Source organism: Pomacea canaliculata, linkage group LG5 (assembly GCF_003073045.1).
Source record: "Pomacea canaliculata isolate SZHN2017 linkage group LG5, ASM307304v1, whole genome shotgun sequence".
NCBI classification, from domain to species: Eukaryota; Metazoa; Mollusca; class Gastropoda; order Architaenioglossa; family Ampullariidae; genus Pomacea; species Pomacea canaliculata.
Genome location: NC_037594.1, coordinates 400982 through 423516, shown reverse-complemented (window position 1 = coordinate 423516; position 22535 = coordinate 400982). Strand labels below are relative to the sequence as shown.

The 22535-nt window shown below is 47.7% G+C and overlaps 1 protein-coding gene across 1 annotated transcript; it reads right to left on the bottom strand.

Moving 5' to 3' along the window:
* Positions 1-3732: 3732 nt before the first annotated feature.
* LOC112565060 (dopamine receptor 2-like) lies at positions 3733-13100 on the bottom strand. The gene is made up of 2 exons (XM_025240306.1): positions 12697-13100; positions 3733-12115 (listed from the first exon to the last, which is right to left on the bottom strand). Exon 2 carries the CDS (start codon positions 8016-8018, stop codon positions 6429-6431), a length of 1590 nt encoding a protein of 529 aa, XP_025096091.1. The 5' UTR covers positions 8019-12115; positions 12697-13100; the 3' UTR covers positions 3733-6428.
* Between the last annotated feature and the right edge of the window lie 9435 nt (positions 13101-22535).

Here is a 22535-nt window from a genome sequence, read left to right as displayed (position 1 = left end):
ACCACGAGTTAGACTTGATACACCTGTACATGCATCCATCTGAAAGGTTTGATGAGAGACAGGTCGAAAAATAAACAATAGTCATGAACAATAAATAAAGCACGTGCTTCATCAGTTCCATCGGACCGTGTCATTGTGTCTCTGACAGCCGTCACCCAGTCACCCAGTCACCCAGTCACCCAGTCACCCAGTCACCCAGTCCACCATCAACAGTTTTATGAGCAAACAACACAGTCACTGCCTCGCAGGCAGACTTCTTTGCATTGTAAGACAATTAATAATCAAGTAAACAAGCCAAATAAACTGAATACACGTTCACCTGTGATGCATCCCTCCCTACCACCAGTCCCCCTGACTTTGAGATACCAAAGTGTCATTCCTCATGGACGGGGGGACTGCACAGTCTTCTGCTGCTTGAATTAATTGCTGGACTACTTTTCTGTCCTCACCATGTTGTTTGTTGATCTCTGGTCTTATTTGCAATGTTCATGTGGACATCTTTGTCTCCTCTGTTGTGTCGATGTGTTGTTTATCTTATCACAAGGATATCAGTGGAATGTTGTTGATATTATCATTATTTTATCACTGTTTCTGTTCGCCTTTGGTTGAGTTTGTAAACATTTTGAGGCTGACCAAGAACTTGTATGGAATAATTTAGAAGAGACTGGCAGCGTGCGAGATGTATAAAGGAAGAGCACGATGTGTGTACAGTCATGCTGACAGGCGGAGGTGAAGCTGTCCACTTTATTGTCACCTCCACAAACAATGTTTGCAGTCTGATTATATAATGGATGACTAACTCAGCCAAGCATGTCACCAGCACTATGCCAGCCTACTCCTGTGGAGAACACTTCATGTCACGACTGTCACTACTTGCTGTGTACTCTACAGTGTGTGGGTTAGATGCTGGTAGCTATCAGTTAGACTGTTATGTCACGACATGTCACGACTGTCACTACTTGCTGTGTACTCTACAGTGTGTGGGTTAGATGATGGTAGCTATCAGTTAGACTGTTATGTCACGACATGTCACGACTGTCACTACTTGCTGTGTACTCTACAGTGTGTGGGTTAGATGATGGTAGCTATCAGTTAGACTGTTATGTCACGACATGTCACGACTGTCACAACTTGCTGTGTACTCTACAGTGTGTGTGTTGGATGCTGGTAGCTATCAGTTAGACTGTTATGTCACGACATGTCACGACTGTCACTACTTGCTGTGTACTCTACAGTGTGTGGGTTAGATGATGGTAGCTATCAGTTAGACTGTTAATTAGTTAATATTTTACAAGTAGGTTGTCAGCTAAGGTCAGTTAGGTTGTGTTAAGTTGTAGAGATTAGATTATGTTACATTGTATCAGTCAGTATTTCCCAGACTTTTCTCGCCTTGCCTTTACCTTTGACTGTAAGACAGAAAGAAAAGAGAACACAGGAATGTGAAACAAAAGAAAAGACGAAAACATGAAGAGCTGAAGTCACAAGCCTCGCCTGGTATCGCCACTTCCTTGTCTGACATTGTCTCTGTAGTGTATCGACTCACTAAGTGAATCGTTCCACCATTTCCTCTTTTTTCCTTCCTTTCTACTCATTTGGTCTTTCTTCTCTCCCCGTCCCACCCTCTCACCTCCAGCAAACTTCGTGCAAAGAACTCCCAACCTGTCTCAAAAGCCATTATTAGTGTTGTCAAAAGAATGAGATCGATGTAGAAAACTGAGAAACTCCTTTATTTACTGGAAATGTAAGTAAAAGCCTCGCAGCTCCACGGCCGCCACAGTTTGTTTCTCCTCAGACGAGACTAATCTCTTCTGTATTTCACACCACAGACACTTCTTTCCCCGCACGTGACGGCTCTCTGTGACTTACTGTGTCCGCAACATCTGCCCCAGCTACAGCAACTGTTGACATCAGGTGGCTATTGTTAAATGTCCGTATACTAGTGCTAAGTGTCGGTATACTAGTGCTAAGTGTCTGTATACTAGTGTTAAGTGTCGGTTTACTAGTGCTAAGTGTCGGTATACTAGTGTTAAGTGTCGGTTTACTAGTGCTAAGTGTCGATATACTAGTGTTAAGTGTCGGTTTACTAGTGCTAAGTGTCGATATACTAGTGTTAAGTGTCGGTTTACTAGTGCTAAGTGTCGGAATACTAGTGCTAAGTGTCGGTTTACTAGTGCTAAGTGTCTGTATACTAGTGTTAAGTGTCGGTTTACTAGTGCTAAGTGTCGATATACTAGTGTTAAGTGTCTGTATACTAGTGCTAAGTGTCGGTATACTAGTGTTAAGTGTCTGTATACTAGTGCTAAGTGTCGATATACTAGTGTTAAGTGTCTGTATACTAGTGCTAAGTGTCCGTATACTAGTGTTAAGTGTCGGTATACTAGTGCTAAGTGTCGGTATACTAGTGCTAAGTGTCGGTTTACTAGTGCTAAGTGTCTGTATACTAGTGTTAAGTGTCGGTTTACTAGTGCTAAGTGTCGGTATACTAGTGCTAAGTGTCGGTATACTAGTGCTAAGTGTCGGTTTACTAGTGCTAAGTGTCTGTATACTAGTGTTAAGTGTCGGTTTACTAGTGCTAAGTGTCTGTATACTAGTGTTAAGTGTCGGTTTACTAGTGCTAAGTGTCTGTATACTAGTGCTAAGTGTCGGTATACTAGTGCTAAGTGTCGGTATACTAGTGCTAAGTGTCGGTATACTTTTGCTAAATGTCGGTATACTAGTGTTAAGTGTCTGTATACTAGTGCTAAGTGTCGGTATAATAGTGCTAAGTGTCCGTATACTAGTGCTAAGTGTCGGTATACTTGTGCTAAATGTTTATACTAAGGAGAGATTGTTATTGCTAAATGCCTATATTCATGTCAAATTATTAGTGCTAAATGACTGTATGCTAAATTCTTAGTTCTAAACACTCATAGTGTCACACTGTTAGTGCTAATCGCCTATAGTGTCACACTGTTAGTGCTAATCGCCTATAGTGTCACAGTGTTAGTGCTAATCGCCTATAGTGTCACACTGTTAGTGCTAACCGCCTATAGTGTCACAGTGTTAGTGCTAATCGCCTATAGTGTCACACTGTTAGTGCTAACCGCCTATAGTGTCACATTGTTAGTGCTAATCGCCTATAGTGTCACACTGTTAGTGCTAAACGCCTATAGTGTCACACTGTTAGTGCTAAACGCCGATAACAATATCAGTTTGTCAGTTCTTCACGGCTCTCGCAATGCCAGGAGTGAGTAGCGCTCACCGCAGTCTGTGTAGCAAATCCACGGCTGGCGACAAAGCAAAGACTTGAGGACTGACACTGACACACACCATTGACACAAGCTGCCTCTGACACATCAAGTGACACGCTCTGACACTGAAATACTTACATTAGCAGTGACATGTCAGCGTGTGCACAGCGCGTGATGGCGATGCAGGGTGAAGGAGGGATGGCGGGACGGCATTGTGGGAGGACGTCACTGTCCTGGAGGCTTCATGAATTCACTGCCTTCCCTCAGTCCTGGCTAAACCAAACCCTGGCTTTGCACAAACGTTTGGCTGAAATAAGTGGTGTGTCAGGTGTGCCAGGTGTGTCAGGTGTGTCAGGTGTGTGTGCCATCAGCTCAGCACAAATTATATTTGCAGTTCTGTGGACATCCAGCGTTAGTCGTACGGACAGTCAGCGCTGGTCGTGTAAAATCTAGATGAGGACTCGCTTAGGGACAGAAATATTTCGCCGACTGAATGATATTAACGAAACAAAAGAGAGATTTGTTAACATCTGTTTTTATTTTCCTCTCGCCTTAAGCTCAGTATATGAAAGAGAATCAGTTTTGGACTAAAGACTAGTAAGGTGTCAGTTGGACACTGACCAGTCAACTTGAGGTTTATGTCAACAACAGATTCTAGTTACAGCAAATAAACTGCTTGTCAGGCTAACATTCAAGATTTCTAGATGTTTCAGCGATCAAGACCCAATCAGAAAATACTAAATGTGAGCTGACATGACTGACTGAAGACGACTTGAGCAGTTATTGTATTAACTTTGTATCACCACACTATCCTCTTATCATTATATTATCAACTATGTACCACAATATCCTCTTATCATTATATTATCAACTATGTATCACATTATCCTGTTATCATTATATTATCAACTTTGTACCACAATATCCTCTTATCATTATATTATCAACTTTGTATTACCACACTATCCTCTTATCATTATATTATCAACTTTGTATCATCACATTATCCCGTGTGTACCAGTGTCCCGTATGTACGACCATTCCTGTACAGGTGTTGCAGCCTTTATTGCAGCCGTCAGACTGACAGGTAACAACAACCTCGCACAAGTTTCTACCTGGACAGGCATCCACATGGCAGCATTCAAACAATACTTAAATAAGTCAGTCAAACACTCGCCATCCTTCACAGACACGCGCATGCACAGACGCACACACCATAAACACAGTCACACGCACAAACACTGACACACAGCTTGAGCATAATGACACACACACACACGGACACACACACACACCAACACGCACACACACTGTTACAAAGAACTGTGCCTACCAAAGATCCTTCCGCTGGAATCGAGGTTTGCACTAGACTGCCGTGGCACTGAGCTTAGGACCGAGGCCAGACCGGGGTTTCCGTATCATTCCATTATTTTAAAAGCTCGCTAAGACTGTAAGCTACAGCTGACATGATTATGACACTTCTACAAGAGGGCTCACTCATAGGACACAGTGTCATACAGTTTTACACTCAAGTCCCACATAAAAGCATCCTGGTGTCTACCATGACATGGCCATCCTGGGCTTGTGGTCAATCGCGGCAAAGGTAGCATGTCCTCGTATCCACAATCCTGTTAGTGTATTCCATGCTGTATGTCAGTGTATACACAATCCTGTCAGTGTATCCACAATCCTGTCAGTGTATTCCACGCTGTATGTCAGTTATCCACAATCCTGTCAGTGTATCCACAATCCTGTTAGTGTATTCCATGCTGTATGTCAGTGTATCCACAATCCTCTCAGTGTATTCCATGCTGTATGTCAGTGTATCCACAATCCTGTTAGTGTATTCCATGCTGTGTGTCATTGTATCCACAATCCTGTCAGTGTATCCACAATCCTGTTAGTGTATTCCATGCTGTATGTCAGTGTATCCACAATCCTGTCAGTGTATCCACAATCCTGTTAGTGTATTCCATGCTGTATGTCAGTGTATCCACAATCCTCTCAGTGTATCCACAGTCCTGTAAGTGTATTCCATGTTGTATGTCAGTGTATCCACAATCTGTCAGTGTATCCACGCAGTATGTCAGTGTATCCACAGTTTTGTAAGTGTATTCCATGCAGTATGTCATCGTATCCATTATCCTGTCAGTGTATCCACAGTCCTGTCAGTGTATTCCATACTGTATGTCACTGTATCAACAATCCTGTTCAGTGTATCCACGCAGTATGTCATCGTATCCACAATCCTGTCAGTGTATCCACAATCCTGTTAGTGTATTCCATGCTTTATGTCATCGTATCCACAATCCTGTCAGTGTATCCACAATCCTGTTAGTGTATTCCATGCTTTATGTCATCGTATCCACAATCCTGTCAGTGTATCCACAATCCTGTTAGTGTATTCCATGCTTTATGTCATTGTATCCACAATCGTATCAGTGTATCCACAATCCTGTCAGTGTATCCACAGTCCTGTAAGTGTATTCCATACAGTATGTCACTGTATCAACAATCCTGTTCAGTGTATCCACGCAGTATGTAAGTGTATCCACAATCTGTCAGTGTATCCACAGTCCTGTAAATGTATTCCATGCTGCATGTCATTGTATCCACAATCCTGTCAGTGTATCCACGCAGTATGTAAGTGTATCCACAATCTGTCAGTGTATCCACAGTCCTGTAAATGTATTCCATGCTGCATGTCATTGTATCCACAATCTGTCAGTGTATTCCATGCTGCATGTCATTGTATCCACAATCCTGTCAGTGTATTCCATGTTGTATGTCATTGTATCCACAATCCATTCCACTTTCCTAAAGTCGCCATAGACATTCTAATATTCCGTGGTCATATCCCCTGAGAATGTTTCGATATTTCCAGATGTTTACAACCAAAGCTCGCCAAGCCATTTGCTCCTGATTGTGATCTTTCATTGATGTCTGGTAGCATCTAACTTCCTCTCAGTAACCAAACTTCCGGATGACCCTGCACTGGCCACGTGACTACATTCCCAGACTGTGCAACCGTTACAGAGGAGATCACCTCACAATGCCGGCAATCTCTGGATGTGCACACGTGCACGTAGGACTCCATATTGACTGACTACAAGTGGTTGGCCGGTCAAGCGGCCACCTTTCTCTTTAAGACGAGTGAAAGCGCCTACCCGTGCACCCGGCCGTCTGTGCTAAGCGAAGCTAGATCTTGAGCGCTACGCACCTGTCGCTGCAGCTGGCGGAGAAGCTGGAGGTGGAGTTGCTGTTGTGGTGTTGGTATTGACGCTTGTGGTGCTCGTACCGGTATCTCGGACAACAGATAAAGATCATCTTGCCGAAGGCTCGCCGGAAGTCCCGCATGGACAGTGCATAGATGATGGGGTTCATTCCGGAATTGACGTACCCCAGCCACGTGACCACTGGAATGATGACGTCAGGGTTAGGGATGCAGTCCAGCTTGCAGACCCCGAAAAGGACGTTGGTGACGAAGAAGGGAAGCCAGCAGATGATGAAGACCCCCACGACGATGCCCAGCGTCTTGGCCGCCTTCTGCTCGCGCGCCAGCTTCGTCAGCTTCTTGCTGATGGCGAAATGACGTAGTCGCTTGGTGATGTGCTTGGCAGGCCGAGGGGTACTTACTGCGCTGTCCGGCACGTGCAGGCGCGTGGTGTGGCAGGGGCTGTCACCGTCGCTGTCGCTGGTAGAACGCTCGAACTGCAGGGGGACGCCAGAGGAGCCGACTCCCAGGCCGTTCCCTCCTCCCCCACTACCACCGTTGGCGTGATGATGGTGGTGGTGACCGTCGTCGTGGTTGTGGCGCAGTCCGCCGCGATGTATCCTTAAGGTCATGACCTCGCCATCGTCACCGCGGATTCCGTCGGAAGTGATTTTACTGCCCGCCTTGATGCCCTCGTACTGCGCCATGGCGGCACGGTAGATCTTGGCATACACAAACATCATGATGATGGTCGGGCAGTAGAAGGAGATGATGGAGGAGATGATGAGGTAGCCACTGTCGTCGGTGAAGAGACACTCGTGCTCCGGAAGGTCAGGGGGCGTCACCGCCTTCCACCAGGCCACGGCCGGGAAGGAAATTCCCGCTGAGCACAGCCACACCATGGTGATGAGCAGGCACACCTTGCAGGTGGACATCTTGCTGGGGTAGGCGATTGGATCGGTGATGGCCCAGTATCGGTCCAGGCTGATGACGCACAGGTTGAGGATGGAGGCCGTTGAGGCCAAGACATCCAGCGAGTGCCAGAGGTCACACCACTCTCTGCCGTAAAGCCACACGTCGTGGGTCATCTCCAGGGAGATGGCGAAGGGCATTACTACCCCGCCTACCATGACGTCAGCGATGGCCAGTGAGACTATGAAGTAGTTGGTCACTGATCGTAGGTACAGCTCCTTGAAGACAGCGACGATGACCATTAAGTTGCCGACGATGACAACCAGCGAGAACAAAGCCAGTAGAATGCCCACCGCCGGGTTCTCCAGTTCGTACGCCAAGTCTGCGTCGGCCATGGAGTCGTTGCTGATGTTGTGGACGTAGGTGACGCTGTCCAAGATGTCCACGGTGCTGACGCCAGCGACGGTAGACACAGTGCCCTGTGCCCTGTGAGGAGCTGGGGCAGTGGACATGTTGAGCGCCTCCACCACTCTGTACGCGGCCTTGACTGTGGACAGTCCTGACACGCCTGACACGCCTGACACACTTGACCTCTTCCCATCTTCCTCTGCCGCTGTCTGCTGCGCCCCGGAAACGGTACTGTGTGACGTCACAGATGGCATCAACGACAGTGGGGGGAGACCACTCAGAATACTCCAGATCCCGCTTTGACGGCTTCTCCCTGCTGAGCTTGTCGTGTGTGGCTGGTCCTCTGGCTTGTCCTCCCTCTGCCCCCAATGGCTGGAGTACACGTCAGCATTCACACGCTCACAGAGTCACTGTGGTCACTGACCTCGGCGCCTGCAGACCTCGCAGACACAAATAATACACGGTGGGGTGGCTTCAGCGTGAGCCCATTGCCAGGAGCTACAGTATGGTTTACAGTGTGGTTTACAGTATTGTTTACAGTAGGGTTTTACGTATTTTCCTTTCAGGACTCGATCAGGAACTCGTTTTCGATGGTCCTTGACCTGACGTCTTTGTCGCCTCTTAAAGGTCAGCAGGAAAGTATGTTTCCCTTACAACTGTTTGCATCACCAGGTGTCAAGGGTAGGTGTGTGTCTTTCCAGGGCTTCGATCCAGGTATTGAAGTCCTTGTAGGTGTCACAGAGATAACCTGTGATCCAGGTATTGAGATCCTCACACGTCGCACAGAGATAACCCGGCAGTGGCAGGAAGGGGTATGGCAGGGTGCACTGACCCTGACCAGATTGCAGGGTATATATTTGGGTTTGAACTAAAGCATGACGCACTTGTTAAAAAGCTGAGATCATCCCTAACCAGTAATCTGTGCGCTCTCACACTGTGGGGTCGAAGAGTGCGTTTAAAGATAAGTTTATAAAATGCCAAGAACGAGTTTTTCTCTCACCTTCAGTGTTACTTGCCGAAGCTCGGTGCAGACAGAAATAACATGCACTCTCTTTCCTGAGCGGCGCAAGGATTTCAGACGCAAAGAACTTTCTCAAAATGTGGGGTTAGGGTCACTCGAACCCCAGCTTTGTACACTCTCACCCCCCAGGCGCCCCTCACTGACGGCAGGACAGGTGCCTTGCCTACCACAGGTGTGTTCATGCGAGGAGGACGACTACAAGATCTGGCAAAGACATCAACAGCAGTTGAAAGATGAATTGAACCTTGGCGTGAGGCATGAAGCAAGCCCCACTGTATGTCAGTCAGACCTCAGCAACACACACACACAAACACACAAACACACTGTCTGTGTGTGTTTTCTGTCTCCAGCTATACGTTGATTGCCTGCAAAAGCTATCCCAGTGGTCTCCGGTTCAAAACACCTGCATCCGTTTTAACAGAAAACAGGTAATCCATCCATCTGAGGTAATTCAGACTAACTGTTAGTGTTTTGCACCGAGTCAGCAGCAGAGGCTGTGTCACCGAGAGAGAGAGAGAAGGAAGAAGCTAATTGCTGGCAGGTTACTCCATCTTGATGTGGACTTTCAGTCGGCGGCCCCTGAAGTCCCGACAGTTGCTGGACTTATTGCAGTTTCCTGGTTACACTGGGGATCGATGTTCTTCAAAGCCCCGGGGAGAATTTGTCCTCCCGGTGCGGTTTTAAGATTCAATAATCAATTCTCCGGCTTTCAACTTTGTGTAGTGCATTTACTGAAGTCCACAGTTTTCATCAGTCTTCTTTCCTCGCTGTCGATGTCGCTAGCTTATGTATAATCTGTTGATTTTTCCTCTAGCCTTATAATCTGTCTAGTTTCATTAAAGTTGTCTGACCTTTGTAGCTCGGTACGTATCTCGCCTGCTTGTCGTGCTGGAGGATGCAGGAGGGTGAGGTCAAGGACTGGTCTGACTTTATTGGATCAGAATGAGGCCCGGGAGGCTGGCATCAGATTTGCCCTCAGGTCTGGCATCAGTGATGTCATGCAGTTAGATGACACAGCGCTACCTGAATCTGTACACTGGTCTTTCATTCCATTCCGTGAGGACAGCTGGATGTGTGAGCCTGCCAGCGCTCCGATTGTCTGGTGTTCACAGTCCTCCCATCGCCATACAGTGAACTGGACAACAGCTGTTCATATTCCTGTGAGAAGCCAGCGGAATGCTTTGTGACAAAAGTTCCCCGAGGCTTGTGTAGTCCTCTCTCGGCTAGTGTAGCAGTTCACAGCTTGTGAATGAATTCACAGCTTGCCTACAAGTTCTCACCACTGTGTCGGCGGACAGTGATGACAGTCACCACAGACAGGAGGACCTGTCAGCCTCTTCACATCCGCTGGCTCCATCTGCAGTCCCTCCTCCCCAGACTCCAGACCTTGTTACACAGCATCCCTCCGCGTTCTTCAGTCCCTTGGCCTTCAGCACGACTACAGTCTGTGGTCCCCAGTCCTCTAGCCTTATACCCAGTCGTCTAGCCTTATACACAGTCCTCTAGCCTTATACACAGAGGCCTTTGTGTTCACAAGTCCGTTTGGACTGACACCGGGCGGGCTGCTGCAGCTGAAAACACCGAAGGAAATCCGCTGGGCTGCGAATCCCTGACCCTGCCACTGTGATCGATGGACTCTCTGGACACTCCAGGCAGGTGCGGCAGGTGCGGCAGGTGCAGATAGAGGTTTACAGCTGAAAGGCTTTAACAGGTATTTACAGGTGTTCTAGGTATTTAGACAGGCTTGTGGGCTTGATGTAATGTCTTACAGGTATTTGAACAGGTTTATAATGGTGCAACAAGGTGTCACAGGGCTTGTGAAGGCCTTCTGCTGTTTTCTGTCTCTAGTGTTGACACTGAATTTCGGCGGAAGTGCTGGAGGTTGATGGCAGTCGGGGGTTGATGATAGTGGGAAGAGAACGAAGTTAGAACAAACTTACATGTTTACACGTTTACATGCATCCTAAAGACAGAGAGAGAGAGAGCTGCTATATTTGTACAATGTTCAAATGTAAATTACTGTCTGCAGGTTGTGTTCGTGCCGACTGTTATTGTTTTCAAGATCGCAATACTTGCGCCATTTGTCTTGCAGCCAGCTACTGTGGCTTCTAGCATCCTCTAGTCTCCAGCTAGTGTGGCTTCTAGTATCCTGTAGTCTCAGCTAGTGTGGCTTCTAGTATCCTGTAGTCTCAGCTAGTGTGGCTTCTGATATACTCTAACTTTCAATATCATCTAGTCTCAGCTAGCGTGGCTTCTAGTATCCTCTGGTTTCCAGCTGGTGTGGCTTCTGATATACTCTAGTCTCCAGCTAGTGTGGCTTCTAGTATCCTGTAGTCTCCAGCTAGTGTGGCTTCTAGTATCCTGTAGTCTCAGCTAGTGTGGCTTCTGATATACTCTAGTCTCCAGCTAGTGTGGCTTCTAGTATCCTGTAGTCTCCAGCTAGTGTGGCTTCTAGTATCCTGTAGTCTCAGCTAGTGTGGCTTCTAGTATCCTGTAGTCTCCAGCTAGTGTGGCTTCTAGTATCCTGTAGTCTCCAGCTAGTCTGGCTTCTAGTATCCTGTAGTCTCCAGCTAGTCTGGCTTCTAGTATCCTGTAGTCTCTTTGTGTTCTGTGGCACCTGCTGACCATCACCCTGACCTGTTCAAGTCTCGAATATCGTCTGTTTCAATAAATTCCTGCCGCTAATAATGAGGATGAGGAGAGACTAGAGGAAAGCAGCAGCAGACGAATCTTCTTTCGTTGCACATCGTTCAGCAAAGGTCATGAAGGTCACGGCAGGGTTCAGGCATCCTCAGCTGATTGTCAGAGGTGAAGGTCGCCAGAGTGAGCTTCAGAGCTTGCGTGAAATTCGATCAAACAGCTTTCACTGGCGTGAAGAACTGAGCAGATTAGACAAATGGCGAGCCCAGCTTCACCTCCTCTCTTGTCACGGTCCGTTACACACTGGGAGCAGTCGGCTGCTGACACAAGATGCTCATCCAAGCAGGTGAAACAATCCAGGGAAGCCACTCGACCGCAAGAGGCCACCCCAGAGAAAGAAAACTTCAGAAGCAAAACTTTGTGAGCTTAGTGGCTACATGGGTCTCGACACACAAGCCTCCAGATGTTGTTACACAGGCTGTGCACAGTCCGGCTACAGATGTGTTCACTTGCTTTGTTCAAACTGTCAGAGTGATGGCAGAAGTCTTGTTTGTTTGTTTGTTTCCGATAAACTGATCTGGAGTGAGTGAGGCTAGTGGCGCCGGGTGTTGAGAGACAGAAGAACGGCCGAAGGCCACACAAGCCGGGTGAGGTGAGTGGTCAGTCGGCCAACAGGGGGACGCACACGCTCTGAAATAGTCATTAACACGAGATATAAAGTGATGCTGCTGCTTGCTGCTGGGTATTATTTATGTGTATTAGTATTCTTCATCATCGTCGTCGTCGTCGTCGTCATCATCATCATCAATCATCGACCATCCATCATCAATCATCAACCGTCAATCATCTTCAAGAGAAGACGAAGCGTAATCATGCTGAAGTGGAATACAGATGTGTAAACATCTAGCTGAACACATGTCAGTGTAAAAGATTAGTGGACACGGAGACATCTGTCGGTGTACATGTGGAGGTACAGAGGTGACTGTAGATAAAGAGGCAGACACTGATGTTTTCCATGGAGTGTGTGGCGATGTGGCAACGACTATGTCAGAGGTGGTGATGAGAGGAAGACGATGAAGATGGTGACTAAAGATAAACTTCATGACAAATAATAATGGAGCTTATGTCTTCAGTGATTCTAAGAAAGTGCTTTTGGGCAAACAAAATGTCAGTGACAGATGACTTGTTACAAGTGTGCGCTCACGACAAGTGGTGTGTGTGGTGATGACAAGTATCGCAAACTAGGTAAATAAAATTGTTTCGTTTCTTACCAGCTCCATTGATGACAAGACAGATAACAGGAAGGCAGGTGCAGGATATTTTAGTGCCCAAAGTTCTGTGACTTTTTCTCACATTTCATTGTCGATATTGTCAGTTGTCATCGCCGGAGTGTTAAAGAAGGCCGGGAAAGTAAGGAGTTTGCTAATGTCCTCGTCAGCTCAGAACACTGTACACTTCATGCATGGAAAAGATAGCTTGTCGTGTCGTCCATGATGTGGGTAAGGTTGGGGGCGGGTGGGAGGAACGCGATTCTTGGAGCAGCGAAGGTTGGTGTCGCTCCTCTTGTATCGTGGCCAGGTGTCCGTACCCGGCTACAGGACTTCTTGGCACCACCACTACCACCAGCAGCAGCACCACGACAAACGGTAGCTGTAGTGTGTGGAGGCCGTCAGGTTGCAGTGCTGCATGGGGGAAGAGGAAAGGGGGAAGGAGGAAGGGGATGCAAGCAGCGAGGCGCGAGCCGCGAGAGACGGGCGTGCGGCAAGTGGGCGAGACACGCAGCTCGCGACTACAGGCCGTCGGGCCCTCGTCCAGGCGCCCTGCTGCTGCTGCTGCTGCTGGTGGTGCTGCTGCTGCTGTCTTCTTCATCGCTAGCTGTGTGGTGTGTGGACAGCGGTCACTTGTCTTTAGGGACTTCACAAAGACTCAGGTCCATTTCTTGATAGCTGAAGGAAAGCTAATTTGTAAAAGAAAGAGATGCTGCGGAATAATAAAGTGAATAAAAAACTGATGATAATGATGATGTGATGAACTAATTAAAATTTTATAAATACGTTATTAAAAGCATAAAAGAGTTTAAAATAAAAGGCGGAACAGTTCCCTACCAGCTTTAATTAGTAACTTTACAATGTTACAACTTGCACTTGGTCAACTAGGCTGACGATGGTGACACATGACGTCACTAACTGATGTTGCTGACGATGGTGACACACGACGTCACTAACTGATGTTGCTGACGATGGTGACACACGACGTCACTAACTGATGTTGCTGACGATGGTGACACATGACGTCACTAACTGATGTTGCTGACGATGGCGACACATGACGTCACTAAGCGATGTGGTTGCTGACGACGGTGCAGTCTGATGTCCCTAACTGACGTTGCTGACGATGGTGCAGCATGCAAGGCTTACATTCCCTTGCCGCAGCACCGCAGACTGAAGTTCCCTACCGCAAGCCCTTTCCCTGCACCGTTCCCCTAGCGGGGGAATCAGCCATTAAACAATTTTAAGAGCTGAGGCACGGCGGGCCTCCCAGTCCTCCCATTTCAACATCCCCCCGCCACCTTCCCTTGGAAAAGGAAGCGAGACGCTGAGCAGCAGAATGTGAAGCAGCACCCAGCAGCATGTGGTGAGTGGTTCACGCGGTGTTGTGCTGTTGATTGTCGTCAAGCGCCCCCGCACCTCCGGGTGGCATTCCATCCGACGTGCAGCAGAAAGATACCACTTATCCGCTGCATGCATCATTAGCACCAGGCTACTGCTGTGGGGACGCCTCAGCTACACCACAGAATGTGCAGAGAGATGAAAAGAATTACAATCGCTGCCAGTAATGAACACAGCCTCTGTGCTAAGGTCAAAGGGCAATGATCTCTTCTACAACAAGAAAGCGGTTTATGTCGACCATCTTCACCGCCATGTTCTCCTCATCCCTGCTGGCTCCTGTTTGCCTCCTTTCTACACCCACAGTGCTGTGCATTCACAGTTTCTCACCTTTTAAATTATACAACCCCATTATCGTCAGATGTTTATTGTTTATTTGTGTTAATTTGTCTCAACTCATTAACTTGCTGTTTACTTTTTTCACTTTCATGTTTACTTGCCTTATCATTTGCTGATGTTTATTTATGTTGACAGATAGGATGTTCACTGCTTCTTTTTTGTTTGTTTTGTTTTGTTTTTTGCAAGGTTTGCTTCAACAGTTGAGTGTCTCTCTTCTTGTCAACATGCGACTGTCGAGACTCCACGTAACTCTAATCCTTCTAACCCTCAGCTCCGTAAAGTTGTTCCAATATTTTAAATATTTGTTGTGTTGTTATGTATGTGTAAACATTTATTAGAGCTTCAATTGGTGTTCTAAAATTGATGTTTCCAAATCTGCTTCTCTATAAGTGAGTTATAAACATTATCTGCTTTAAACATCGTATGGTTAGTTTGTTGTTGACATCCGTCTGTGGTCTTTGTCACTAGCACGGCCATCACTCCAGCCACTCGGGTAGCAGGGTGGCTTCGTACCCACCAGCAGGTCAGTGAGTGCACTGTAGCCAGGACAGGACTCTGTTAGTTCTGTATCGTTTAACTGACAGATAAGCGTGTGTTTGAGTGCGTGTGAGTGTATGTAAGTGTATGTGACAGAGTGAGAGAGTGGGAATGAGACAGTGTGTGAGTGTGTTTGAGTGAGTGTGAGTGTATGTGAGTGTATGTGACAGAGAGAGTGGGAATGAGACAGTGTGTGAGAGTGTTTGAGTGTGTGTGAGTGTATATGAGTGTATGTAACAGAGACAGAGAGAGTGGGAATGAGACAGAGTGTGAGTGTGTTTGAGTGTGTGAGTGTGTTAGAGTGAGTGTGCGGGAGATGAATGTGTGTGTGTGATCAGACACTTTATGGCCAGTTACCGGTGTGATGCTGCACTCTGACCCTTGTTTGCTTTTGAGATGTAAGCTCGCGGTGTATGACAGCCTGCACTGCTGCCCCCAGGTTGGGCGGTGAGTGTGATGTCGGAGGATTGCTACCTGTTCTTACTAATGTCCTCCCAGTCTGACCACACACCAGTCTCTGACTGTGCTTTTACATTCCCTGACTCGCCACTTATTTATGAAAGTCACAGTCTGACTCATTGTAAGAGCATTCTATCACGAGTACAGACACCCAGCAGTGTACCTCCAGTGTAAATAACTGTCTTGATGCACTGAGTGAAACCTCATCAGCTGAGTAGTACTCATCGCCCGCGCTTCAAGCGACCAGTCCTCAGCTGCTAGGGGTGTAGCTGGCTAATTAGGCCTTCCCACCCTGTTAAAATTCCTTTAAAAACATTTTTAACCTGGAAGTATGGAATCTACCCGGTGCCCTGTGCTGTGCTGCCGCAGACTTCACACTTACCCAGCATGCCACGCGCTCCTCCCGCCGGCGTCTGTATGGCAGCCTGAGTGGGACACTTCTCAAACAGAAAGAAAACGCATCTTGTCTCAAAGATGTCTTCTGTGCTCTTAGGATCCGTGTAGTGAAAGCAGACGATAGTCCACCACGTGTGCACTAGGGACTGACAGACACAGTGATGATGTGGGGAAGGGATTTATTAACTGATTGGATGTTCAAAATACCTTACAAAGAGGGATTAGAACACAATACGAAATTTACTTGAATTTTTCAAAATGAAGTTTAAGCATGCAGCAGAAAGAAATGATTACCAAGCACATAAAAAACACAAAATAGATAATAGAAGATCGGCGACAATAAACATTTAGAATATTAAAAAAAAAGAAGCCCAATTGCACTAGAATTACAATGATCTGGTCAATGTAGTGCAACTGACGATGTCGATGTAGCAACTGACGATGTCGATGTAACTATTGACGATGTCGATGTGTAGCGATAATGTAAGTACTTTCCATTGCCCAGTCCTGCATGTCTAAAACTGCTCCTGACTATTTACAAGAAATAGTTCCTCCGTACCAGCCGTCACGTGGCCTGCACTCAGGCTCCCAGTCACACTTCTGTCTCCTGCAGTGACAGACACCAACAAGAAGCGCACTGGAGCCAGGGCCTTCCAACACGCGGCACCTAAGCTGTGGAATGCTCTGCCCTCGTCACTCTCCACCATCACCTCACCAACCACGTTTTGCAAAAAACTGAAGACCAATCTGTTTCTTTCAAACCAGTCTTAAACAACCAAGAAACACTTCTGTCTATATTTTTTACTTTTCCTGATGTTTTATATATTTGTTCACTTTATTTGTTCTTCATTTGTTCTTTTTTCTGCGCAATGAGCATTCTTCGGAATGGATACCTGCGCATTACAAATCATCATCATCATCATCATCATCATCATCATCATCATCATCATCATCATCATCATCATCATCATCATCATCATCATCATCATCATCATCATCTCGAGGAGCCAGCATCCTTGTGGCTCCCTCTTGTGCTAGTGCACCTGTTGGCTCGTGCTTGCATGATCGCGCGCGTGCCTGTCTGTCTGTCTGTCTGTCTGTCTGTCTGTCTGTCTGTCTGTCTGTCTGTCTGTCTGTCTGTCTGTCTGTCTGTCTGCATGCGTGTGTTCGCCGGCACAGCGCGTCACACGTTCTGCAGCAGCCAACGGTTGTAGTGACGTATGGAACTGTACTGAGTGACCCTAGTGCCAGAGAGTGTCACGTGTTTCGTGGCGTGACGTTGATGTGTCTCTAAGCGACCTTCAGACACGTGATGTTGAAACTAATACAAGAATAAAAGCCGACATAGAAGCTAGCGAGCGAGTGTTACCACAAGGAGTCCGGCCATCATGCAAGTCCGGGTACATGACTGCCACCCAGTAAACCAGCCTCACACGATCGGCACGTATGTGGCCAGGTATTCTCTCTCCAAACACTGAGTACTCCTTCACACCCATCGTCTGCTACTTCCTAATACAATTATGCAAAACTGGCATTCAGTAAACAAAGCACAAACTAGTAAATGTGTGACTCATTCCATTTTACCACCAATCTTTATACAACGATTTTATCATTAATTAAATCAAACGAATATAACCACCGTGCAAAATCTTTCGTATCAGCAATCCAAATGTCACAGAAACAATGTCACAAAGGACATCCATCATCGAAAGGACATGAGACTGTCTGCACGAGGAAAGAAGAGGTGCACTGACTCGTTAGGAGCACAAAGCCCTCGACCTGCTCAGCGAAAACGTGACTTCAACTCTCATCGCTCACATGGCCGACCGTTTCGATCACAGTGTAGATGTGGACAGCCTAGTGGCTACACCAACGACGTGTGAGGCAAGTGGCGCCCCTATGTGGCCGAGTTCCATGCCCCGTGTGACGCGGTCGTTGACCCGTAAGGAGATGGTCTAACATTAATCGCCATGAAACCCGTCTGTCAGACCACGAGCTAGGATTACTACATGGCGTGACCATTTTTTCCAGTTAGCTACTAAGACGAGGCAGGTGTATACAAAGCTTCCGGTTTAGTCCCTTTCATTGTTCAGGCACGCCGAGACTAACAGCGGAAAACTTGGCAAGAGACTAAGTGTTGGTCTCGGCAGACAGACAGCAGTCCACCTCTAGACGTCCGCGATCTGACATTGCTGACCTTTTCTTTACTACTGGCGCCGATTGGCTGACGTACACGTAATGTTTCGTGACTTCTGACCTGCAACTTCTGAACTGAGCACATAGTGACCTCATTACTGCCTCATTACTGACCTCATTACTGCCAGTAATTGCGATGTCAGGCATGGTAGCTACTACGAGGGACGCGAGACTCATTTATGGAAGTAGCAGTTAGCAGGTGAGGCGTGAGGTGAAAGTAGAGAATAGTCCTGAGAGTAGATGTGTACAGCAGACATGCACAGAGATCATGACTGGTTAAGAGGCTAGCCCCGTGCAACTGCTGCAGCTTGTGATGGATGGAGCGAGCGCGGCAGCCGGCGAGATGCGGCTACTCGGGGTGCAGCGGCTCCTGTGGACTGCGTCCGTCTTGCCGCCCAGCACCACACTCACCGCCAGCTAATGAAGATCGCTTCTCGTCCTTCCTGTCCAGTGTGTGTGTGTCGTCTCCATTTCGGACATTTTGCGTCTAATGGTCTGGCGAAGCCGATTGTTGGGCCGCTAACTAGGCTTCTGCCGGCCGCCATTATACGGCGAAACACTGCTGCTGCCGGCCAGCGACTACAGCGCCGCCTGTACCACCTCCGGCAACCTCTCCTGCTGCCTTCCCCTTCCCCCGTCATCAGTGCAGCAGATTTATCGATGTTACAGTCGGGTGGGTGGCATGGCTTGCACGGTGCTTCTATCAGGACATTACTGGGGCGAGATTGCTTTCTGTTTTTACATTGGGAGGGTCAGTGAGGTCACACACAGACGTGCGTCCTGTCACTGGAGGACACTGTGTGTGTGTGGGGGGGGGGGGACTTCACATACAGAATGGCAAGCCGTTATTATACACTGCATAATATCACATGTCCAACTAATGTTGTTAGTATGAACTTTCGAACTTTCTCTGATTTATCCGTTCAGCTGTCCACCCATCCATCAGTCTGCTTGTGTAAACAGCGAATGTCCTTCGTACTTCGCTGTGATGGTCATGAACTTAGCCAGCGGACTGAAGACAACAAATGCAGAAGAGTTTTAGTGTAAACTGTACGCCTGGGGCCAGCTGCACAACACATTTCTAAGTTTAACAACCCTTCACAGCTTGCGATCTGTTGAGATAATCAGTGTTACAGACACAGCACAGCGTAGGCTTACAATGTAAACACTGAAACTGTTTGAAATAAGAGAAAACATCTCAAGTCCACATCTCTAGCCCACATCTCTAGCACACATCTCAAGCCCACATCTCTAGCCCACATCTCTTGCCCACATATCTAGCCCACATCTCTAGCCCACATCTCTAGCCCACATCTCTAGCCCACATCTCTAGCCCACATCTCTTGCCCACATCTCAAGCCCACATCTCTTGCCCACATCTCTAGCTCACATCTCTTGCCCACATTTCTAGCCCACATCTCTTGCCCACATCTCAAGCCCACATCTCTAGCCCACATCTCTAACCCACATCTCTAACCCACATCTCTAGCCCCACATCTCTAGCCCACATCTCTTGCCCACATCTCAAGCCCACATCTCTAGCCCACATCTCTAACCCACATCTCTAGCCCACATCTCTAGCCCACATCTCTAACCCACATCTCTAGCCCACATCTCTTGCCCACATCTCTAGCCCACATCTCTAACCCACATCTCTAGCCCACATCTCTTGCCCACATCTCTAGCCCACATCTCTAGCCCACATCTCTTGCCCACATCTCTAGCCCACATCTCTAGCCCACATGTCTAGCCCACATCTCTAGCCCACATCTCTTGCCCACATCTCTAGCCCACATCTCTAGCCCACATCTCTAGCCCACATCTCTAGCACAGTTGTCGTTGGCGGTTGTGCGACGCTCCTCACTGACATCGCAGGGATCCGTGGAACAGGTTTGTAAATTTGCTTCTTTACAACAGTTTGAAGTTTGAGAAACATGTCGTGCGACTGTCGCTGAGCTACAAAATGTATTTGTGTCAAACGCTGAGTGTATCTTCACGTTTCCCCCGACTCTCATGTTTCTCCTTGCGATGCTGATGGCATGGAGCAGATATGTTAATCTGCGCTAAGAGCCCAAGGAAATTCAATAAAGACCCAAACCCCTTCATTTGCATCAGCCTCCACATCAAGTGCATCCCAACGAGCGTGCACGCCGGTGGTGGAGATGTGGTTGTGGGCGAGATGTCGATCGGCTAAAGGCAAATCCTGAGGTTATGACATTTACAGTGCCCACTTCCACTTGCGGACCAAACTTCTAGCACCCGGGAGCAGCATTGTTTAAGATTTATTTTAAGAATTTTGCTTTTAAAACATTCTGTCTTCAGCATCCACAGGTTTGGTACAACTAGGGCTCCTTACACGCTTGACACACATCGCCCCTCTTTTGAGGGTCAGATGAACAGCCGGCCCCTAGTCATCATGGTCCAGCTAAACCCTACCACAGGGTCTGCACTCCTCGCCAGAGGACACGCCTGAGTGCGCAGCGTATCGCCGGCCGGAGAGCGCGTGCTGTGTGGCTGCTCACAGCTGAGTGGTTCCTGCACGTGCTGTGTGTACTGAGCAGCGCCTGTGGCTGTTCATCCACTCCCCGCACGTGTCCTCCAGACACCCAGGTGGTGAGACTGTCGGACATGAGGCTGGGTGTAGAGGTAGAGTGTAGAGGGGATCCTCTACCCGCTATTTGCCCTTTAACCTCGGCGTGTCTTTTGCTTCTTTTTCTTTCCATCTCAAGCTCGCTGCAGCATTCTCTAGTTACCGCCTTCAGATTCCCAGAGGTCTGTGAGAGGGGCAGTTGCCATTAGTTACCATCAGTGTCTGCCAGTGTGTGCCAGTGTGTGACAGTGTGTGTCAGTGTGTGCCAGTGTGTGCCAGTGTGTGACAGTGTCTGCCAGTGTGTGCCAGTGTCTGCCAGTGTGTGCCAGTGTGTGACAGTGTGTGACAGTGTCTGCCAGTGTGTGCCAGTGTCCACCAGTGTGTGCCAGTGTGTGACAGTGTGTGTCAGTGCTTGTCAGTGTCCGTCAGTGTCCGTTAGTTGGACTTGTCATGCTTACACCAGACTTTTGCAGGTGATATGAATGTGTCACGTGCGCATGTCTCTACCACATATGTTCAAAGTTTAGTCTCGAGAGCTCTTTAGAATGTTGTTATTATTGTCACATGTATTGCTGTCATACTGAAGGCACTAGACCTATGGACGTTATTCCTTGCACAGAGTACACCTGCTGCAACAGTCGACCTACGATGGCAGGACAAGTACAGGTGTGAGTGTGTGCCTCCCACAGACCTCCTACAGACCTCACAGACCTCTCACAGACCTCCCACAGACCTCACAGACCTTTCACAGACCTCCCACAGACCTCACAGACCTTTCACAGACCTCTCACATACCTCCTATAGACCTCTCACAGACCTCTCACAGACCTCTCACAGACCTCTATGTAACGATTCGCGATTCAGGCGAATCTAGTTAGATTCATTTTTATTCTCCTTGTGGTCAGTGAAGAACAGTCGCGCGAGCGCTGACGCGGCTCTGTGTGACTCATTCTCTTACGTCATGTATGGAATGACGTAAAAGAGCTTAGCACAGCGTAACTAGGGCGACAGTAGTCAATGGAGGGAGAAGCCATGTAGTACTTATGATTGGTTGGCACAGTCTCCAAGAAAGACTGTTAGGAGGTCGTCCTAGTTACCTGGTCGCTAAGGGTGCCTGATTGGTCAGGAGGAGAAAAAGGATGAGTTAACTTGGTGTTTCTAACGTTTCTCGACACAGTCGGGATCAAGAAGTTGGAGAGTAAACAGTGTGTGTTGACTGCCTTCAACGTATATCCAACGCTTTTTCCAGTGGAGGATTATCATATGTATGAGTGTGGTGTAGTAATTAATTCACTCGGAATATAACATCTTCGCCGATACGGCTTTAATCACCTTAGTCTCACGATCTGCGTCAAATAATTCGTCGGAAATAACCTGCTGGTCCAGTCAGTCATCTCGCCAGCCCGCCTGATAACTGTAGGAAGGGGTTGACGCTGAGGGAGTAGTGTTTTATTTTGTCTCATCTACATTTCTTCACTACTTAATTTCTAAAACATTAAATGTGTTAATCGCTGGCCGGACCTTTTTGTTGAAAAAGGTAAGAAGAGTGCGGCGAGCGTGGTTTACATGCAGATGTTTACACGCGCTCGCAAACACATTTAACACACTCTTCTTCTTTCAGGCGAATCGGGAATCGTTACACTCTCACAGACCTCCCACAGACCTCCCACTGACCTCTCACAGACCTCCTACAGACCTCACAGATCTCTCACAGATCTCTCACAGACCTCTCACAGACCTCTCTACAGACCTCTCACAGACCTCCTACAGACCTCTCACAGACCTCTCACAGACCTCTCACAGACCTCTCACAGACCTCTCACACTGACCTCTCACAGACCTCTCACAGACCTATCACACTGACCTCTCACAGACCTCTCACAGACCTCTCACACTGACCTCTCCCACAGACCTCTCCACTGACCTC

Coding starts and splice junctions, on each gene's coding strand:
- LOC112565060 (XM_025240306.1), bottom strand. CDS start 8,018: ATGCCATCTGTGACGTCACACAGTACCGTTTCCGGGGCGCAGCAGACA.